Below are 22,581 nucleotides of genomic sequence, written 5' to 3'. Positions count from 1 at the left end.
TATTAAAGCAGGATAACTGAGATACAGTTGTTGTGCAATGTTGTGTTTTGTGCCTTCATAAAAATCCAAAAGAGAAAAAATTATAATGTGATGATGTTATGCCTGAGTGGAGCATATTCCAGTGGTCTATGGTTGTCACGGCAATTTAAGAATTCAGATTTGGGTTTTTTGTTGCGTCTCCAAATTCTAAGTAGAAAGTCTGACTTGAGAGAGCATCCAGATGAAAATTGCAACTGGAAACTTGGAATTCCAGGATTCCCACTTTAAATGCACAATACAATACCATATGTCATCTTAACACTCTCCAGGCAGACGTTGCAGATTTGCAACAGTTAAGACATAACAACCTGATTACCCCACATACATATTTTATGAGTTTTTTTTACTCAGAAGTACCACTGCAGGACTTGTTTGTGCATTAGCAACAAAAAACTTAATTTGAGCTTGAGAGGGTTAAACCTCATCACAGCTTAGCATCTTGCCTTACCTGTTCATTAAATCATTACACAGTCAGCCATCATTGCCTAACCTTTCCAAAAAGAGCTCTCCATCTCGCCACCTGTCTTTGCTGTTATGATGGGATTTGATTTCAACATGTCCTCATGTTTTCACAGCATGCGGCGCATCTTCGGGTGGCGTAGAGGACGAGGGCGAGGCCCAGGCTGGCTGGATCGAAGGCGCTGCCATCTTGTTCTCAGTCATCATTGTGGTCCTGGTGACGGCCTTCAACGATTGGTCCAAGGAGAAGCAGTTCCGCGGGCTGCAGAGTCGCATCGAGCAAGAACAAAAGTTCACGGTCATCCGCAAAGGTCAGGTCATCCAGATCCCTGTGGCCGAGATTGTGGTTGGAGACATCGCTCAGATCAAATACGGTATGAAACTCAAACATTGTTATTTGGTTATTTCATGTGATGTTTAACTGTCAAGCTTTTATGACTACAGCAACAACCTTTGTGAAGCTGCTTTACAATACAAAATTTAAATTAAACCCTGAAGAACCCATGGGGTCAGAGCCAACCCCATTGGTTTTCTAGGGAAACCATGGGGTCAAATTTGACCCCATGGGTTCTCCAGAGTTAAAAGGACTCTGTGTAAGATCCTGTTCAAACCCTGTGGCTGATGGGGGGGGGAAAGATTCTGACCTATCTGATCGATCTGCTTGCAGGAGACCTGCTGCCTGCTGATGGTATCCTGATCCAAGGCAACGACCTGAAGATTGACGAGAGCTCTCTGACAGGAGAATCTGATCAGGTTCGCAAGTCTATGGAGAAAGACCCCATGCTGCTGTCCGGTGAGTGCCTGGAAAACTGTTCTCCTAAAAAAATCAGGTTCACGGTGTTTGACTGAAAGATGGATGTCCTGCTTATAAAAAAAGAGCTGTCTGAGACCCCGCCAAAGCTAAAAATTCCTATTACACCATGTATGAATTCAATCCCTGGATTCAGAAGGATATCTACCTAGAAAAAAAGCAACATAAGTAAAAGCATGTCATTTTAAATATTCAGTAATGTGTCTTAAAATGAGATTAGATGGATAAATAAGTGCTTTGACATTGATTTAAAATGAAAACAAATGACAGCAACACAGTAACAGTTTAAAAAAAAATAAAGCTTCTTTTTTGACTCGTAGCTTTTTGAATATTTCCTCAGGGACCCACGTGATGGAGGGATCAGGCAGGATGGTGGTGTCAGCTGTCGGCCTCAACTCTCAAACAGGCATCATCTTTACTCTGCTGGGCGCCAGCGAGAACGACGAAGAGAAGAAGGTCAAGAAAAGTAAGACATGAGACAAAGCCTGTCACACATGTCAAGAAACACAACATATGTTGAAGTGTGGAAGGTCATACGAGGACAGTAAGTCTGTGAAGTGTGAGGAAAGTTTGGCTAGAACGACTGTCACCGTGTCAGCTTCTGAATATTTCTGAACAGGCTGATCGGAAATATTTTGCCCGTTTTTATCAGCTGGTGTTGATTTGACGTTTCTCCTGTCGTACCAGCCGACTCTGTCAGCAGGTAGAGTTCATCCAGTCTGAGCTGATAACAGCAGAGCTTTTTGAAGGGTCTGAATGTGATCTGTAAGCTTTATTTAACTTCATCTAAGCACAAAAACCTTCCATAGTGAATACACGAGACCAAAGATGAGTAATATTGTGATTGTACCGGCCCAAAACAAGTGAAATAAAAGTGTCTACAAAGGAGCTCCCACAATCTTACCAAACTTAACTTATCGTAATTTTAAAGTGGCATGCACACCTTTTTAGTGACCAATTCCAAAGAGTTTGTAAGATTATAGTTCATTTGCTATGACCAGGTAATTAGCTTAAACTGTATATAAAAGATGAATTAGCAAAGTCCTGTTTTGAAGTCTTGAGTTGACCTGTTTTGGTATGACAATCTTGGTGATTACAAACAGGATATGATGTGAGGTGGAGCTGATTCAGAAACATATCGCGGTGTCATAGGCTAGAAATGTTAAATGTGCTTCATCAGACAAGTACTGAGGACAAGTACTTCCTAGACGTCTGCAAACAGTCACCTCTTGCTGGACATTTGAAAAAACTGCACTAGCTGCACTTTTCTGCTCCGTCCTTCTTTTATATACAGTCTATGGTTGTACCCAAAGCTACATTTCAAAGAAATGCATGTGACCATGTATCCTTAAGGGGATAAATGGCTATTATATCCATGGATCAATATAGCCTACTTTATTCTGTAAGTTAAGCAGACAGCCCCAGTGCTTCAAAGGACTCAGTGCTGCCCACTAGATGAATCTCCAGAGTTTGGAGGCTGTTGAGGAGTCAGACATAATTCTTGGACTCAAAATAGCTTTGCATGATTCAGTTGGAAGATAACGCTTATTGATATTTTAATGGTCCTTGGTGCAGCACCTCAGTTCAAACAAGCTGTTTTTAGCTACTCCATCTGATTGGCTGCTCATTGAACAGGTTTGAATAGCAGGTAGGTGGGGCTGTGTGCCTGAGGGGACCATATTATGTATATCCTCTCTTATTCACATCATACAGATCCAAAAGTAGAAAAAATGAAATCAAGCATTCAGAGTACACTGCAACCTGAACTTTTGGCTCACAGAAATTACTCAAGGATATACTGACCTCTTTATTTGAAACGTTTGCCATGTTTAATAAGAGAATCCACCATTATGTGACATATGGCAGACGTCAAGCTGTCATTTGTAAGTGGACGGTTCATTAAACAGGAAAGTGTGCAGAATGTATTTCTGTACACTAAAAGAAAGGGAGCACTTTAGAGGTTGTTATGCAATGGTTTGCAATTGCCCACTTAAGACCAAATCAAGCTGTATGTGGCCTATGAGCTAAAATGAGCTTGACACCCCAGATGTAAAATTTTAAAAAATACTTTTTACATTATTCAGTTGTTATGTTCAAGTGCTTGATGGGAATCTTGACAGGCCATTTAAACTTTTGTTCTCTGTCGTGGGCTTGCAAACAATCTTTGCTAATATTTCAGTAAAGCAACACTTTGAACTGTTATTTCACAAAGACTCAAAGACAGATTGATTGGTCACCTGAGCAAACACCTCATCATGGTCTCATTTATTCATGTAAATTCATGGCCACAGTACTGAGTAAATTGGCCAGTTACGTAATATCAATTAACTGTGAAACACAGTTGCTTCTTATATAGAGGGACCCTTCAAAAGCCAACGTCCAGATGATCTTTGTACTATGTCAGAGCAGATGTAAAACAACAGGCTTCTGCAGTCGGTCTCTATTGCTTTTGATTTGCTTGTGATCATGCTAACCCCCTTTTACACATGTATCCTTTTCCTTTAGTTTGTTTTTGTCTTATCATTTTGTTTTACTGGCTAAAGTTTGAGTTTGTCAGGCATTCATTGTGAACTGGCTGAATGTACCAGCTCAGCGGAGAGAGACGCTCAGGTTTGCATTTCGGCCTCAAGTTTCTGGTTCATAAAAAATACAGACAAACGGACTAAAACAAAATTGGTGCTGACTTCCTAATGAGGAGAACCACAAAACAGATTCAGCTAAAAATAAATTTTAAATTTTAAAGAAAAGAGCCTTTACATTTACATCTCATACACAGGCATTTACTTCCATGTTTACATTGTCAAAGCTTTCATCTTAATCTTAAAATGTGTTACTAATCCTTATCCTGAAACAAAGCACAGACCCTCAGAAACTCTTTGAAGTGAGAAGTGTCATCACTTTTCAGAACAAGTCCTTGCTTTGATAGTTTCAGACTTTTCAAAAGGGATCTTAACTTTTAAAAAAGCCCTTATTTTCCAAATTGGACGTGAATCCTCGCAAAGACAGAAGCGCGCACACAAACACACACACAGGCACTGTCATGAGGTTCCTGTGTTCTTTTAACGGCAGACACACAGCAGACTTCACTGTCACACATGGCTGCATCAATCCGCTGTAAACACGCACACACGCACTGCACACATTCATGCACTCGTGTCAAGTCACACCCATCAGTTATCTTGCGGGGATAAAAGCCTTCAGTGTTGCAAACGCACACATACACACACATACTTGAACCAGTTCACTCTCGATAACAAGCCACAAACTGAATAACAAAGAGCTCTCTGTGTGTGTGTGTGTGTGTGTGTGTGTGTGTGTGTGTGTGTGTGTGTGTGTGTGTGGTTTCGCTCTGACCTTGCCAAAGTTCCTTTCATAAAAAAAGCAGCCAGCTTAGTTTTACTGCAGCAGGAAGGTAACTTCCTATGAGCAGGAAAACGTACCTGACCTGCACTTCACCTGTGATGTGCTTTATTGTGTCTGATCAGTACATGGCAGCTCGTTAAGATCAATTTCAGAGACAGCATCAGCCCATGTGTTTAGCTTTTCAGTCATTTTTGGGGTGAATAAAATCCCTTTTAGAGATTCAGCAGTCCAGTTCAGACAGCCCAGTTTCATCCACGGGGCATCAATTAGTGCTGTTTAGTTAAAGCCACTGGAATGGCTCGTTTACACACAAAGTGTCCGTTGGCATTATCTTTACATGTGCACGGTTACTGTTATAAAGATGCAGCTTCTAACCTAAACTGCAACGCTTTCCTAAGCCTAAATACTTTTTTGAGGATTAAATCTGAAAAAATAGATAAATAATCAAAAATATACATATCCGGCAAATGAAAGAAAAAGTAAATAAAAGATTAAAAAAATCAATGCCATTCTGCTATCCTCTAAAAGTCTTCTAAAAGGGGACCATTAGGGATATAAAAGGGGAACATTATCTCCAAGACTGCCTTGGCCGGCTCTTCGGGGCACCAACGCCACAGGACATCATGCACATAATGAGGACACACAGACGGCATCTTGGCAGGAAGTGAACGCGTTGTTAGTCATATAAAAAAAATCAGACCTCAAGAAAATCAGCAGACAAAAGTAAAATGATGTTTTGATGCATGTCAGAGCATCTCACAACCACTCTACAAAGGGAGTGCCCTAAAAAAAAAAAGCTTTCTGTTAACTCTCACTTTCTGCTCAAACAAGGAACGAATTTCAAAATAAAATGTAAACGTGGTCACTGCTTATCACAGCGTCTGCAGCTGTGCTGGCAGCCTTTTGAGGCAGTACTGAAACAAATCAATGCGGTGAACGTGCTAACATAATTTGATTATTCACATCACACAACCTTCAATAATTGTGTGAAATAATTGAGTCTTAACATTTTTCATTACGTTCCACTTTAAAGTAAAAAAAATTAAAAAAAAATCCACACTCTGATAAATAAATGATCTTAATATCAACTTATTTTTTTATATATTTTTATATTTTATAATATGAAAATAACGCAGCTTGCAAGAATGTGTCAGAACATACCAACATGCAGTCTATTTAACGATGTACATAATGAACAAAACCTCAGTAAGCTTAGATAAAGTATCATATTAACAATGTTGTGTACCATGTGAAGCATCACCTTTTAAAAAAGGCCACAGTGTGCTGGTACAGATGAATTCACACTGCATAAAGTGAAGTGAAATACAGAAGCGAGCACACTGGTGGGTCTTACATGTTATTGTTGCTTATTTAAGGAAGAAATGATCAGTAACATGAATTCAGTGTCATTTCAAAAACAGACAGACATCTGCCTGAAAGGTCTACCTTCTCACAATAAATGATAGAAACAGAGTAATGCAGAGCTTCAGGAAAGTACAAATAAATCGATCGCCTGATTTCTTTTAAACCCCATTTTACATTTCCGATGAATATTTTTAAAACTTTCGATTTCGTTGGCCATCGGTTCTCCGCAGCGGGAAGTCGTGTGTCTCTCTCCTCTGATTCGTCCATTCCTGCCCACGGCACACACACGACACACACACACCTGTGGGTTTCTATCAGTTTGAACTTTGTGTTGTCCCTCAGTTTGATTTGATCTTATTTTTCCTTTGAGCCATCTTATCAGCATTCCGCCCTCTCTCTCTGTCCGAACAGGTAAAAAACAAGGACCCCCCGAAAATCGCAACAAAGGTAACCCCTCCATTCATCCATCTGTCCCGCTTTGTCCCTCCATCCTCCCTGTTACTCACCCACCCCTCACCCTTCACCCAGCGGCAGGAGGGGAGTGTCCAGTCCATCTCTCTCCCTCTCTCTCTCTTTCTGCTGTATAAAGGGGGACGTTCTCTCGCCTTGCTTTACCTGTCCAAGGGTGCAACTCTCAACCTTCAAGTCTCTAACAGCCGAGTCTGCGGTCGCCCTGTAGAAGTGTATTAATGCCTCAACCCTGAAAGCAGGGCATGTTTTTTGGAAGCACATGATTTATGTTTGGGTGAGAAATCAGCCACAGGGAAATTTTTAAAAATGTGAGGGTAGTGGTCATCTTTGTGTAAATCACGTTTATTTGCAGCACTCAAAACAAAAATAAGACGTGGGTTATACAAGTCATTTATGATCACTTACAGGAAGTTCATGTCGCACTAGCCAACAGGAACGTGTACCAAAAGTGACATCATACCCATTGGCATGTTTTTGTGGTGACACCTGTTGCTAAGGAGTACACAGAAGCGAGGCCTGCAAGCTTCAGGTGCACGCATACACAAGAGTCAACAAGAAACAGAAGTATATAATGTTAAAAACAACAATCAATCAGTAATCATTCAGATTTACTTAATTTATTATGTCCATAAGGAGACACACTAATCAATGGTTAATCGCCTGCAGAAGGTCCATTCAGAGCCCTGTTATTAAATATTAGCCAGACTAACGAGCTAGGACTTCAAATGATGATTAATTCTTGCTTGGTCAGCAAATCTTTAAATGTCACAAAACATTCAACAGACATTCACACTAAAAAAAAAAAAAAAAAAAAAAAGTTAAATTGCAGAAACAAGTTGGGTTGTTTTCATAATATTCAAACAAACATGGAAGCACTACTGATTTGTAAATGTTATCAGTGTGCACTTTGCAAACTAACTTATACAACTGTTGAGATCTTTATCGCTGTTTTCTGTTTGAAAGAAAAAAACAAAAAACATTGAACGGTTATTACTAATCTCTTAAATGTAAGTCATGTGCTTGCTAAACACCTTTTTTCCCCTCATCAGAGTCTCTCAGTTCACGGTCAGAATTGGGCTACGAGACCATCAGTGAGGGTTACTAACTCCTAACATACTGCTCTGACCTCTGAGGTGTCCTTGTTTAATGGGTTTAATGACTGTGTGTGAGATTGCTGATGACGTCGTTGCGGCAACCTCCAAAATCAGCCAAATGCCCTCCATGTCCTGGGTGTTCCAGCACATGGCCAGCTTCCTCTGCAAGCTGTCTCAGCAAACACACACACACCGACACATTCTCCTCATCCAGACCTCCCATGGTTAAAGCATCTGCTGCAGACAGAATGCTTCTTCATGTACAGAGAAAGACGCACACACAGCTTTTGGATGCTCATCACTGTTTTTCACACGGAAATTATAGTCAGTGCTGCAGTCACAGCCGACCTCCGCTGAAAAACACAAGCTGGACAACATTTCTAGGAACATCTTTGCTCATTTTTATGAACCTTAAAGCCCTGAACGCATTTGTCACCACCTTTTTTAGCTCCAAGTTTTGCAGCACATTAACTACGTGAAATAGCCCCAGTTCTCCCATCAGTCATGTTTCTAGCCGCTTATTTTTTCCAACCATAAGTTATGAAATGAACTTCCTGTTTTATTCAGTGTGACCTGAAAGTAGCAGTGGAGCCATAAAGTCATATGGAAAGTTTTTACTGAGGTCAGAGTGCGAGGAAGCCGAGGGTTGTTTTCTTCTAGACAACCTAAAGTCTTATTGCAACCAGAGGAGGCACACCCTACTGGCCATTAAAAGTAATGCATGTTTGATGCACTTGGGCACTATTTAGACTGGTCAGCTACTACCATCTTTAATACTGTCTATGGTGGTGACACCCTATACTGCAGGTGTCTTGGGAGGTGCAGATTCCACAAATGGGCTGACAAAGGTGCCTAACCCTTGTCTTTTGATTAAGTAGCCCATTGCACGTTTTTTAAAAAGCCCAAGGTCACATCTCATAATAGCTTGTTTCTAGTTTAAAACCTAAAGATTTAATTTTTAATATAGTTTATTTATCATTTATTTAATAATTGCTTTTCCTTTTTTTTTACTCTTTGTATCACAACACTTCCTGCAGATGTTTCACTTTAATATCATGTGGGTGTTTGTCCCTTGAGCGGTTGGAAAGCTTTTAATGTGAAACATCTGTGCAGGAAGTGCAGCAGCAAAAGAAGAATCTGAGAATCTGATGTTTCACCTTTAAAATACCCCACAGTTTGTTTGTTTTTTAAATCACATTTTAACATGCTGTGGTCAATGTAAGCTTCTCTTGGCAGTATTGAGGGAAAACAGACATGGTCGGGGGGGTTTGCGGGTGGGGGCGCTGAAGCGAGGATGTGGGAGTTGCACCCTTGCAGTATCAGTGGGCTGTGGGCTGTCGTCTGTTCTGTTTGTGTATTATCCTCAGTTTGTTTTCTTTTTCCCTTTTGACTCCTCTCATTTCTCTCACTGTTGCCTCCTCGCAGGGCGTTGCTCAGGACTTCATGTTGTCTTGTAGGCACTGTTTGATTCTCTCCTCTGTTCCTTTTTGTCTTGCTGAAGTCTCCTGCAGCCTCCATAGCTCTGCAGCCTCCACTACCTCCTCCTGTCTCTCTCTGTCGTGGTTCTGCATCGCTGTTGTTTTTCATTTTTTTGGGGTGATCCTTTGAGTTCATCTTCTGTTTGTTGACTTGCTTTACTTTTTGATTGTCAGACACCCCCTCCCCTCTGCTCGCCGTGCGTTCTCCCATGGTTCAGTGCTGCGCCTGTTTATACTTCTGTGGTTGGTCAGTGGGTCTCAGTCCTGTTCGTGTGAAGCTGTGTCAGTTAGTTCTATGTTGTGGCTTGTCTTCAGAGTGGACTATGTGCATAAGGCTCCGCAGCTTCCCGGTTTAACACCGACCCATCCCCACATCCAGAATGTTAAATGTCTTGTTGAGGTCGTGCTGTTGTGAAATTACTTCCCTTCTGGAAATAATCTGTGTCGGGGGTTTCTCATTAACAACCTGATGAAACTCAGAGCAAGGTGGTGGTACTGAGGAGTGGATAAAAGCGGTCAGACAAAAAACATGTTAGGGCGACACTCCCTGGCTTTGTTGAGCATGCAAATTTTACCCAGGTTAGAAGGCAATATAGCCGTTAAAGACAAGGAGCCTCATGCAGGGACTTTTTTAATGTTTCTATCTTAAATCTTCAGTTTTTTTGTTAGATTGGGCTCAGATTCTCACTATATACTGTACATACAACACATTTCAAACATCATCTTTTCTCACCAGCTAATACCAGGATTTATGTCAGTCAGTCATAAGAATTTCAAAATTAATCTGCATAAACAAAAAAGAGGATTTGAAAAAAAAGAAAGAAAAAAAGACTGTTGCAGGTAAACAAACCACCAGACGTCTGGAACAATTTCCTTTCTAAGATGAGACCAAAATGGAGATGTTTGGCTGTGAATCACAGCGCCACATTTGGACAGATCAGCACAAACACCTCATACCAACTGTCAGCACAGTGGTGGAGGGCTGATGATTTGGGCTTGTTTTTCTCAGATACCTTGCAGTCACTGGGTCGACTGTGAGGCCATCAGTCTGACGGCTAAAGCTTGACCAGTAAATCTACAACAGAATGGCTGAAAAAGGAAAAACTCAGGTTACCGCAATGATCCAATCAAAGTCCAGACTTTAACCTGACTGAAAAATACTTAAGAGACGTGTATAAATAAATGATCCCAAACATCAACTTCAGTTCATAAACTGAATAAGTGCATAAACTGAAGCAACATTTTAAAGAAGAGTGGGCAAAAATTACGATGTGGGAAGCTGATAAAGTCACACAGTGAAATGCTAAAGCTGCTGGGTTATAGGGTGTACTTCACAGGACTGTGCAAACTGACTATATATTTGACAGAAAAAAAAAGGAAAAACAGAATCAATTCCCTTAAAAACATTTAAATCGGTTCTTGCTTGAGGCTCAGTATCTCAGTTTGATTTAATTCAGTTTCTTTTAAACTTATTGCTGAAACTTTCTGCAAAAGTGAAGCAAACCTGGACGACATGGTTTTACTCCTCATTCCAGTTTACATTATTATTGTTGATTTGTTTTTTGTTTTGTTTTTTCCTTTGGTTCATTCCATTGAATATTTCTTTTAACTAAAATTCAGAATTTGAATAAATGTTATGTTTTCACAGCAGTAGAGTATAACCTTAGCAATACAAGAGTACTTGTTTTTTTCTGGTCATCTGTCTAACTTGCTTTATATCCACGATTTGTTGGAAGTGTTGGTTCCATATTTGATGTTGAAATGTTTACCAGCAGTCAGTCTGAATAGCTTTAATGATGTAAATTTGAGTAATTTTGCCCCAGTTTGTTGACCCAGCAGAGCATTTCCAGTATTTAATTGTGAATAACATGACATGGAAATGAAGGAATTTTCAGATAAAATCATCCAGTCAGAGTTGTCAGCTCAGTTGTTCATAAAGACAAATATCAAACCTCAGTGTGTGAGATTAGAGAAGATCTGTTTTGTTTTCGTTCATCACCTGCTCATATTTCTTTGGTATGGAAATACAACAAACGGCGGATGGAGCGAGCGGAGCTGAATTCGCTGTAAGCAGAGATCAAACAGATCACAAAAGCTCCACATACATTACTACAGTCCAAACAGGATCACAGCTGATGAAGTGAAATGCAAATACACAGTTTGTTTATGCAAATGCAGAGCAGAGCCGTCGAGCAGGACGCGAAGCTAGACTCCACGTCAGACTTCAGATCTCAAACTCGGAGCTCTGATGTCAAACAAACTGTATGTGTGCGTGATTGTGTGTGTGATTGTGTGTGATTGACAGCCCCGTGTTAAATCCTCACTGTTGTATCTGCTGTTCTCTGTTCTGTCTGCTGCACTTCATTATGAACTGCTGCACCCAACTCGTCTGTGACACTCTCTGAAAGCTACCTGGACCTTTTTATCATGAATGTTGTGTGATCATAAAACGATGAAATGCTGCTCTCTGCATTCAGCCAAAGGTTCACCATGTAATGATTAGGAGTCAGAGGTGTTTCTGTTTTCTGAGAAAACTCGTCCTGTCGTTTTTCAGCTTTCCCTCAGACTGATTCTGTAACGTTTTCTCTGCCTCTCTTCCTTCATCCCCTAACCACTCCTGAACCTTGCTCCCTCATTGTGTTTTATTTTGTTGCCAATTAAACATCAATTTAATTCATTCAAATTTTATTTTGCTCCCATCCAAAACCTTCCTCCTTTCCCAACTACCATCAATTTTCTCCATTATTCTGTCTGTCCTCATCTGTCTTTACTCACCACCTCGAACCCTACTTCCTTCCTTCTGTCATTCCCCGTAAAACCTTCCGCTTCCTCCTTTTACCGCCTCCATCCTAACAGCCAAGACCCAGGATGGCATTGCTCTGGAGATACAGCCTTTGAAGAGTGAAGAGGCCGCTGAGTCTGAGGAGAAGGAAGAGGTCAAACCAGTGAAAAAGGTCAATGTTACCAAGAAGGAGAAGTCTGTGCTTCAGGGAAAACTGACCAGACTAGCTGTGCAGATTGGGAAGGCTGGTGAGTAGCTCTCACACACACACACACACACACACATGCACGCACACACACACATGCACGCACACACACACACACACACGCACACACACGAACAATCTTAACCTAGCTTAGAACAAAGGCTGGAGGTTGAGGGGAATCTGCTGGTCTAGCTTCAACCTCGGGTGGAGTATTTTTATTTTTTTTAATTCACTTTCCAAAAACGTAAAAGTCGAATCAGCACAGTTTTGTAGACCACATTTAAAGAGACATGCCAAAATGAATGAAGCTAATAGTTTTGTAAAAGATTTTGAGGTTTGCATGTTCTTGAACTTTCAACTTTATCTGATTATTAAGAATACTTTAACAACCACAAATGAATGTGAGTAATTTGAGTTTTTAAACCACTGTGAAACTCTGATGGGACCTCTCTTTGTCTTCTTCTTCTTTTTTTCTTTTTTTAAACTTTTTTTATGGTGAGAGCCTGCAACAGGGATACTCGCGCTGCTTTGTCTGGGGACCACTTTTGCACAATCACTGGAGACCAGAGGCTGGTTAATAAACATTAAACAAGCAAACACTTCTGATGGAGATTACCCATAGCACTAGCTACGGGTAATCTCCTCCACACAAGTGTTAGCATTACTGTAATTTAATTCACACTGATTATGTGTTTATCAGACCCTGATGAAAGCTTACAGTTGATATGCAGTGGTCTGTTGTTGTTTTTTTGCCATTTAGAAGAATAAACTTAAAGTGTTACTTCGCCAGGAAGACAAAGTGTTGTGTTAGTTTTCTGTATTCACATAATATTTAACATTTTCCTTATTTTCCTTATTTCTTATCTATTTTAACTTGAATACCCGCCCAGAATGACAAGTCATTTATTTTACCATATTTGGAAGCTGCTGCTGCTGCTGCATTTTAGCTGCAGTTGATTGAATTGGTTACTTTTGAAGGACTCTGTACAGCATTAAACATTGCTGAAACCCCTTCAGTAGATTTTATTTAGTGAATTATAAAATGTCTGTGGGCCATCCAGCGTCCTGTGGCAATCCTGAGTTGGTTCCTGAGTCATACGTTAAGTATTACTGCTCTGCCTCTGAATGATGGTGTTAAATAAAAATGTAAGAGATTGCCAGAGTTATTAAATCAGCTCTGTTGCCAAAAGAGTTCAGAGTGCCCTGAGCGAAGTAAACATTGTGATCATGTCTGACGGCATCGCCTTGCCAGCCTCTGTGAAGGCTAGTTAATGTTATCAGTATATTACAGCTATAAGTGGTGAGTCTTTAGCTGCAGTTCAACGCAGTCACAACACCAAAGGACGTCAAAACTGATAAATAAAGCATAAAATGTACAGAATCACTAATAAAATGAACTGGCTGTTTTATTATGTGATCCTACTCATTATTAGGTGCCTGGGTTTGACTGTACTGTTAGTTCAACCCAGATATCTACAGGATTGCTTCAACATCAGACATATCTGAAGTTATTGGAAAGGCAGTTTTGTCTCTTTTTGATTACACTAAGAGGATCTTTGCAGTTTTATTTCTTTACAGGCTAGTAGATCCTAAACAAGTCTCTTTATTAGATACATAGAAATGAAACTTATGCTGCTACATGACTCTCACAAAGACGACATTTGAGAAAAAGTGTGACTTGCCCTCTAATAGCACACAAAGTGATCAGGCAGCGCAGGGTCAAAATGCACTCAGTTCTATTGGATGGATGTTTTTTTATTGGGGACACGATTCATCCCGGAATTGAAAGCATTTTCTGTGTCATTTCAATTGACCTTAATACACCAAGGGGTTTTCAGGACATCATTACCGAACAGAAATAGAATTTGGGCCAAACACTTTGACTGGAGGTGACTGACAGGAGAGATGAAGTACAGAAACACAAACAGGGGAATTTTCTGTTACTTCCCCTCACCTGTTTGATATTCAGGATGTTGTCTGGTTACAGGCATCCAGACTTCACTGCCTTATTAAATATCATAGTTTAACCACCTTTCAATTTTTTACAAGCGAGACATATTCAAGTGTTGGCAGTCCGGAATCAGTGCAGTTAGACACCAAAGCGTAAATAGATTAAATATTAAAGTGTATTTTCTTTTGGTAGTTGACTATAGAAACAGAGACATGGAACGCAAAGGGGATGACATGCAATCAGAATCATTTTGTAGTAGCATCAGACTGGGGACAGTGTGGTTAAATATTTCCCAAACGGCTAGACCACAGGGAGAGTTTGCCAGCAGGTCTTCAGAAGGACTGCTCATCAGATCATCTTTAAAAGCACCACAAGAGATCTGAAAAGTGCTGCCATAGCACTGTGAAAAATGCCAGGTTGGTTTTGCTTAAAAAATGCTAATTTAAATAAAAGAAGGTTTTTAATAACTTGAATGTGACTGAATCTGCAGTACTTAATGAGGACAAGTCACTTAAACCTAATAAACTAAACCATAGTCTCCAAATGTCCTCTGTAATGGACATTTGGTTTTGGTCTATATCTTTTGACTTATTTGAGCTACCCTACTGATGTGCTCAATAGAGGACATTCCGGCCTTTCCAATGAGGCAGGAAATCAGAAAAAAAGATAGTTTAAGTTAAGGATACTTTTTACGTCAGTTCTCAGGTGGATTTTTTTTTTTTTTTTTTTGAGCAAATGATGGGGAATACAATCTGAAAATGCACTAAGATTGACCAACTTTAGAAAGCTGAAGTTGAGCAGCAGTATTTCCATCATGAGTTAAGACACACTGCGTTCCAGGAACGCTGGTTTTATTAACCTTAACAACCTTGAATAGGTTCACTGAACAAGTGTCATTAATCGCTGCAGACACAGTCATGGTGGGCTGTTAATAGCTAAGCCTTTACAGTGTTCTTCAACACACAAACGTCGTCACTCAAATAATGATCCCAATGTCATTAAATTAAGCATTTAAAGGTAAACATTAACAGTCCCGTGAGTCTTTGCACTTGTCACTGCAGACATATCTTCTGCTTAGAAAAAAAAAGTGTAAAAGTATGAAATGAAACAGTTATACTTCTTATAATGTGGACAAGAAGTGCAGATCAGTCAAGTAAGTAAATTTAAAATGTGAGTATAAGTTGCTGAATACAAAATAAGATAATAGGTAATGGATCACCAAGATTATAACATCATACATGACATAAAATAGTTAGAGAAGATAGCCATGCTAACAAAAAAATTAGCCTTTATTTACTAACAGCTGAAAATGGTAAACATAATTCCCAAAGGAGTAAATAAAACAGGAATTCAGATGTCAAACACAGGATTTATCGAAAGACAAGATTATATACAGACAGAGACTGATTACATGAAACAATAGAAAGTAATTAAAGACAGGTAAAACTGGTAAAAAGTGCTAGAAAAACAGTTGCAAAGGAGGAAAGAGCCGGAGGTAAAACTAGAACCAGGTACATGGAAAAACTTGAAAGTAAACTACAAAATTACATGAAGACAGAGACTAAACAAGTTAGCGATGGAGGAACACAGGAGTCCAACAGTCTCAGTCCTAAAGGATTGAAACTGAAGGTTTAAGGATACGTGTTGTAGAAACCTTAAAACCCTTAAAAAAGCTTACTTGACTTTAATGGAAAACTGCTCTTGTTCCACCCAGGTCTGATCATGTCGGCGGTGACAGTTATCATCCTCATCCTCTACTTTGTGATCGACACCTTTGGGGTCCAGGGTCGGCAGTGGTTAGCTGAGTGCACCCCCATTTACATTCAGTATTTTGTCAAGTTCTTTATCATCGGTGTGACAGTTCTGGTTGTCGCTGTCCCTGAGGGGCTGCCGCTTGCTGTCACCATCTCTCTGGCCTACTCTGTCAAGGTGAGCAAGGAATTATGTAAATTTAACATTAATAGACTCCTCTCAAAATCATGTCAGAGACACTGAGGTTTTAATGAGTGCACCTTCGTCGTTCATCCCTTAGAAAATGATGAAAGACAACAACCTGGTGCGTCACCTGGACGCCTGTGAAACCATGGGCAACGCCACGGCTATCTGCTCCGACAAGACGGGTACTTTGACTATGAATCGGATGACAGTGGTGCAGGCATACATCGGCGATACGCACTACAAGACTGTCCCAGAACCAGACGCTATCAAGCCGGAGACTTTAGAAACGATGGTCAACAGCATCTCTATCAACTCAGCGTACACCACCAAGATCCTGGTGAGTCTTTAACTATCACATCGACAAATACTGACACTCAGGTGTTCCAAATGCAATTATTTGGCTCTGGAGCATCTATAATAATAAACAGAGAATATTCAGTTATTTATGGGCCTAACACTTCATTTATGTTAAAGAAAGAAGCTGTGCTGTGATAAATGCTTTATTAATGGAAGTCTTCACTATGTAAGTTGTGAGTATAGACTGACAAGCATATAAACTGCAACATGAGTGCCTGGCTGAGGCAGTAACTATAGTTAGGACAATGTTTCCTGATGATTACACAGGAGACAAAACATCTAAGCAAAGAACATACCAGAAAAAACTGAGCACAATCTAATGAATGAGATTCAGCATCATCCCTTCTTATATTGAGTGTATATTTATGAGCCAATACAAACTGATTGATACAAAAATAGATTATTTTTTTTTTATAAATTTTATAGATATTTATATATATGTATGTATATGTATATATAATGTGTGTGTATATATATATATATGTGTGTGTGTATGGATGGATGGATGGATGGATGGATGGAGTTATTAGTGTTTGGTAGTCCACAGTTTTATTATAGTCAGTTTCATTCTCAGCAACTGTCATCATGACAGAGAAAACAAGAGGTAGTCAGATAATGAAAATATCTCAAAAAGGTCATCTCTGATATATGTTGTATATGTTAGATATAAAGCCTTTTTTTAAATTTCATTTTGATGATTATGGCACGTTACGAATTACAACATCAGTGCGGTGTGGCATGGAGATGATCAGCTTGTGGCACTGCTTGATATCAGCCTTCAGCTCTTTTTATATTGGACATTCTTCTCCCTGACAATACCCCCGTAGATTCAGTGTAAGTGGAGTTGTTTCGCTTATAAAACAAAGTAAAATCATGGTCAACAAACCGTTTGGTAGCGGTTTTGGCACTGTGTGTAGGTTTTAACTCTTGCTGGAAAAGGAAACTGTCATTTCCATAACGCATGTCCTCACATGGAAGCATGAAGTGCTCTAAAATCTCCTAGTACATCGCTGTGTTCATATTGGACTTGAAACCCAAGCTAACGCTGTCTCATGTCAAGTCAAGAAAAATGAATACTAACATTTTAATTAAAGTCATTTATCTGATATAATTTATTATATTAATTTATTAGATATGTGTCACCATGTGTGTTAAGTGATTTTAAATTATAGTATTAAACCTGTTTCACGGCACCAACATGACTGACAGTTACTGTTAACCTGCACATGTACCTGAATTGCAGCTACAGAAGCGTTGTGGTCTTCAGATGGTCTTGTTTTGTGTGTATAGACCCAATGAAATGATTAAAATTTGATTAATTCTGGAGCCCAAGCTTCTCTGATTGAACCAGCAAACATCAATCAAACCTGAACCGCTGGATGTTCCTAGTGACCCTCTTTGCTTGTAACTTTAATCATGTTTAAGCACCTCCAAACTTTTTCTCGCTCCTCAGCCCCCGGAGAAAGAAGGCGGCTTACCTCGCCATGTGGGTAACAAGACTGAATGTGCTCTGCTGGGCCTGGTGCTGGAGCTAAAGAGGGACTACCAGCCAATCAGAGATGAAGTCCCCGAAGAGAAACTCTACAAGGTTTACACCTTTAACTCCTCCCGCAAATCCATGAGCACGGTGCTAAAGAACGCTGACGGAGGCTTCCGGATGTACAGCAAAGGAGCATCAGAGATCATCCTGAGGAAGTAAGAACAAACAGTCTGAGGAAAGATGGCTGCTTGGGTGGACACAGTAACCTTTTTGGTATACCTTTATAATCTCCCTTCACTACCTCTGATTCTCTCTCTTCTCCCAGATGCTCTCGTATCTTGGACGCCCAGGGCCAGCCTCGTGTCTTCAAGCCCAAGGACCGTGACGAGATGGTGCGAAAGGTGATTGAGCCGATGGCGTGCGATGGGCTGAGGACCATCTGTGTGGCCTACAGGGACTTTCCTGCTGAGGCTGGAGAGCCGGACTGGGACGCTGAGAATGACATCCTCAACGAACTGACCTGCATCGCCGTGGTGGGGATCGAAGATCCCGTCAGACCTGAGGTACAGCACCACCGATCAAAACGCTCTCTGTAGTTAACAGCTCATGTTGGCCAATGTGCCGTTAGGTTTCAAAATCACCGATGTTACCTGCTGAAGAATCTTTATACAGCTTATTTATTCTTATCATTTTCACCTTTTCTTTTTGGGCGTGTTTATGGCCAAACATCCCAATCTTTATTTCTGTAGCATTGTTGAAAACAGTGTGTTGCAAAGCAGTCATATAAACAAAATATTAAAGTCATAAAAAGAGTTTCCATTCATCGTTTTAATTAGGCTAGAGCTTATCCCAGATGTCATAGGCTGAGGAAAAGACTTCCCCTTGGACAGTTTGCCGATTTTTACAGCGCTTACACAGAAAAGCAGACAAGCATTCTTTCACATCTGTGGCTAATTAACAAGCATAAATTAACCTGCATGTTAACATGCATTTTTGAGACTCTGGGAAGACATCAGAGTACATGCAAAGTCCTCTGAAAGCCCCGAGCCAACCAGAGGGTTTGAATCAGGAACCTCCTTGCTGTGAGGTAACAGTGCTAACAAATGCGGCAACATGCTTTCCAGCCACCATTAGCTAAGAATGTGTGCAGTTAAATATGAAGTTAATGCACATTTCTTGGTCCAAATTACTTAAATTGAATACCACTGTGGTAGCTTAGCATGATTCACAGGTGAAAATAATCCTGATTTATTCTTATACTGGACTGTGGTGCAGCCACCATTCCTCTCATTGGCTGCCCCTCATAAACGGAAGGTTAGAGTAACAGGTGGATGGGGCTTCTTTGCTGACAGACAGATCTGTATTAGCTCATAGGCAAAACTTGCACATAAACTGACCTTGTTGTTGGAAGAGTATCCATCGCTTTGTGTATATATGACAAAAACATTAGGACAACCATAGAGGGCCCCCTTTATGAAGATATTTAAAGAGGACTGTGCGACTGACCAGACTGCTATGAAACCCCAAGGTGAATGGTTTCAACGTAGCCATGTTGGTGTTTTAAAATGTGACAGGGATCTTCTTTTCTCATTCTTAATGTAAATGGTAAATGGTAAATGGACTGGTTCTTATATAGCACTTTTCTACTCTTCTGAGCACTCAAAGCGCTTTATACAACTTGTGCATTCACCCATTCACACAAGCACATTTTTCCTAGGTGCTTTCTAACTGACATTCACACACATTCATACTCCGATGGATGCATCGGAGAGCAATTTGGGGTTAGTATCTTGCCCAAGGATATTTGGCATGCAGACTAGGGGAAGCCAGGAATCGAACCACCAACCTTCCGATCAGTAGATGACCTGCTCTACCACCTGAGCTACAGCCACCCCAAATGTGATCAGTATAATTTGAAGCTAGTCATTGAGACCATAAACTTATCAGGAAACTATACTGAAGTCACAGAGTAAGGGATATGAGGACCATTTTTCCATAGATTTCCATAGCAGCTTCAGTGGTTAGTATGGAATTGCATGGGCTTATCATTTCACGTCTTATAAGGTTTCGACATTTTTTGTTCAGATTTGTTTGTGACTCGCTGTTTAGATAAAATCGTGGATCTGTTTTAACCATGCAAAACCGCAGCTCCGAATAAAAAGGCTGAACATAAAACAATGTTCGCTGTTCACCAAAAAGACTTTTCTATTCACGATGTGTCATTTCCTCTTTTGACCTGAAGTGTGGATAATCTAACAGTCAGTGAGAGCAGAGAGGAAGAGACCATGATGTTATTCAACAAGAAACACACTGTAATTATGGATTACATAATTACCATTCAGTCATATGTCACATCCCAGTGCCTTGATAAATATTGTATTTTCATGGGAGATGAATTTACATAATTACCACTTTGCCTAGAAAAAAGGTAAAAGGACTGATAAGCTGTCTATGCATGCAGACTGACAGATGATCCAGCTGTTTCTACCTCCCGCTGTCCTCGTCCCTATCCTCTCGCCAACAGCTCAGTGCGATTTGTGTGTGTTTTTGTTTCTCACACTTCCAGAAGGTCCCTCTTCAAAGACGTTCATAGTGTTGCAATCAGTTGTTCACATGAAAAGCGACGGAAATAGCTTTGTTGCTTTAATAAACAGCAGTAAGAGGCTGCTGCTTCTGTTGCCTGCAATAATCCAGACTTCACGCAGGGATCAGTAGATCTACGGGATAATCAGAGTTTGTGGTGTGCAGCTTGTTTTTTCTGATGATGCAAAAATAAGTTAAACAGACCAAACAGGGAGCTTAAATTTTCTTCATTGAGACTGAAACTCATCTGAGAGGCTGCTCTTGACTATATTGTTATATTTGTGTAAGCATGCCATTAACTTTCTCCTAACATGAAGACCGAAGTTTGTCCTAGCCAGATCTTACAGTCCGGATGCTCTGAAGTGTTAAATGAGGCCTGTAATGAAGCTGAGAAAGCATCAGTGCTGCTGCCTGCTGCTTTAATGTCAGAGCACAAAGATCACCAACAGGATGGAAATAACCGGAGAGCAGCAGGAGTCAATCAGCAGCGCAGTGTTTATCTCTTCACAACTTGTGATGGGCACAAGACTGAATATTTTAGCTTTGTGCTACAAATAATTTTTTCTCCTCGTGTTCAGAAAAAGTGTTTTTGTAACTGCAAGTAACCCCAAAATCAAGCAGTCTGTGCTGAAAGTTAAGAAACACAAGGATCCCCTTTTAACCTGATTGGTTCATTAACTTAAAGGGTAATGTATGCAGACCATTCATAGAGCATTTCCTACAACATTTTACTATAATTAATGTAAGTTTCCGCAGTGTTGCGCCAAAGTCCTGAGCCACCCATTATTTCTTTATATTTTGCTACAAAAGGAGCCAGACTAACTTTAAAAATGCTCTTGAGCAATAGATCTCTAGGCTTTCTGAAGATCTTTTAACATTTTTCTTTGAACACTGGCTGCTTTTTCACTCATTTTCAGCCCAGCCCTTGTACATAAACCTTTGAGAGAATGTTTTTTTTTGTTTCTTAAGCAATTTAGCAGGTGCATTTTGATGCTTGAATGATTCGTAGGTCACTAACTCCAGGTAATGAACCAGTGTTGTGTCTACACATAGCAGACAACTTAGCAAAAAAACAATTTTAAATTGTGTCTTTGGGCACTTTGCTACTCACAGCCTGTAAGACACATCTGTACCTTTTCTTTAGCAGAATCCATTAAAAATCCCAAGGATCTTACAGTTTGACAGCAGAAAAAGTTTTTTTTTTTTTTTTCCCAACAAGTTGATTCCCAAAGAGATGAAAACTCTGCATATCTTGGCATGTTGTGCAGTATGTCCTTAAAATTATGAGGAAAAGCGAGACGCGGAAGACAAAAAAAGAAGTGGGATGCCTAAAAAGACCTGACACAGGACCAGAGAGATGAAGCTGGACGTTCAGGTGATCCACTGTTTACTTCCTCCTCAGAAATGGTCTCAGTGGAAGGATGGCTGTTAAGAAGCCATTATTAAGGAAGGGAAACGGTATGCTGCACCCTGGCTGAGGCACTTTAAATGAGAACTGTGCAACATTTGTATGTATTTGTAAGCAGAAAATGTGCCCTCTGTTGGGTTCTGGTCATATCAGTCGGACCACCTGAGGAGCACAAGAAGCAGTCAGCACCTCTCTCGTCTGTGTACCTTTGTGTAGTCACTATCACCTCTCCCAGACCGAGATGAATGAATCTCAGGGTGGGTTTAAGAACAACAACAGTAAAATCTGCTGCTGCTGGAATTGGACCTCTTACACACAAGCTCTGCTGCAGTATAAACTCTTTCTTTAACATCTTTTAAGACCCTGAAGAAACAACCAACAGAATGTTCGTGACAGTTTTTTTATTTGGGTTAAAGGCAAGGGGACCTTCCTTATGTTTCAGACTCAAAATCATCTTCATCTTTTCTGTCACTCTGCATTCATCTTCAAGGTTGTTGTTTTTTTACTGTGAAAATGCTCAAGTCCCTTTGTTCTGACTCTCCTCCAGGTACCCGAGGCTATTGCTAAGTGCCAGCGCGCAGGCATCACCGTGCGCATGGTTACCGGAGACAACATCAACACTGCTCGTGCCATTGCGACTAAGTGTGGCATCCTGCTGCCTGGGGAGGACTTCCTGTGTCTGGAGGGCAAAGAGTTCAACCAACAAATAAGAAATGACAAGGGAGAGGTAAAACAAGTACAAAAAGAATCCAACTGCAAGCAACATTCATATGAGCATTTAAGTTTAAAAAAAAAAA

At 40.3% G+C, this 22,581-nt stretch overlaps 1 protein-coding gene across 3 annotated transcripts in view; it reads left to right on the top strand.

Moving 5' to 3' along the window:
• The window catches only part of LOC146518108 (plasma membrane calcium-transporting ATPase 1-like), a 128,246-nt gene that overhangs the window by 77,836 nt on the left and 27,829 nt on the right, over positions 1-22,581 (top strand). For 2 of the 3 annotated variants that reach the window (XM_085161171.1, XM_085161172.1), the window contains exons 5-14: positions 615-872; positions 1,166-1,291; positions 1,650-1,775; positions 6,449-6,484; positions 11,937-12,110; positions 15,733-15,947; positions 16,051-16,293; positions 17,767-18,008; positions 18,119-18,356; positions 22,332-22,511. In XM_085161171.1, the coding sequence (XP_085017297.1) occupies positions 615-872; positions 1,166-1,291; positions 1,650-1,775; positions 6,449-6,484; positions 11,937-12,110; positions 15,733-15,947; positions 16,051-16,293; positions 17,767-18,008; positions 18,119-18,356; positions 22,332-22,511 (1,838 nt within the window). The remainder of the gene's footprint in view (positions 1-614; positions 873-1,165; positions 1,292-1,649; positions 1,776-6,448; positions 6,485-11,936; positions 12,111-15,732; positions 15,948-16,050; positions 16,294-17,766; positions 18,009-18,118; positions 18,357-22,331; positions 22,512-22,581) is intronic. The other variant, XM_085161173.1, reaches the window with a different exon arrangement.

The sequence above is a fragment of the Neolamprologus multifasciatus genome, chromosome 5 (assembly GCF_963576455.1).
Source record: "Neolamprologus multifasciatus chromosome 5, fNeoMul1.2, whole genome shotgun sequence".
In the NCBI taxonomy this organism is placed as follows: Eukaryota; Metazoa; Chordata; class Actinopteri; order Cichliformes; family Cichlidae; genus Neolamprologus; species Neolamprologus multifasciatus.
Note: the sequence above shows the minus strand (reverse complement) of the source record. Positions and strands in the feature narration are given on the sequence as shown.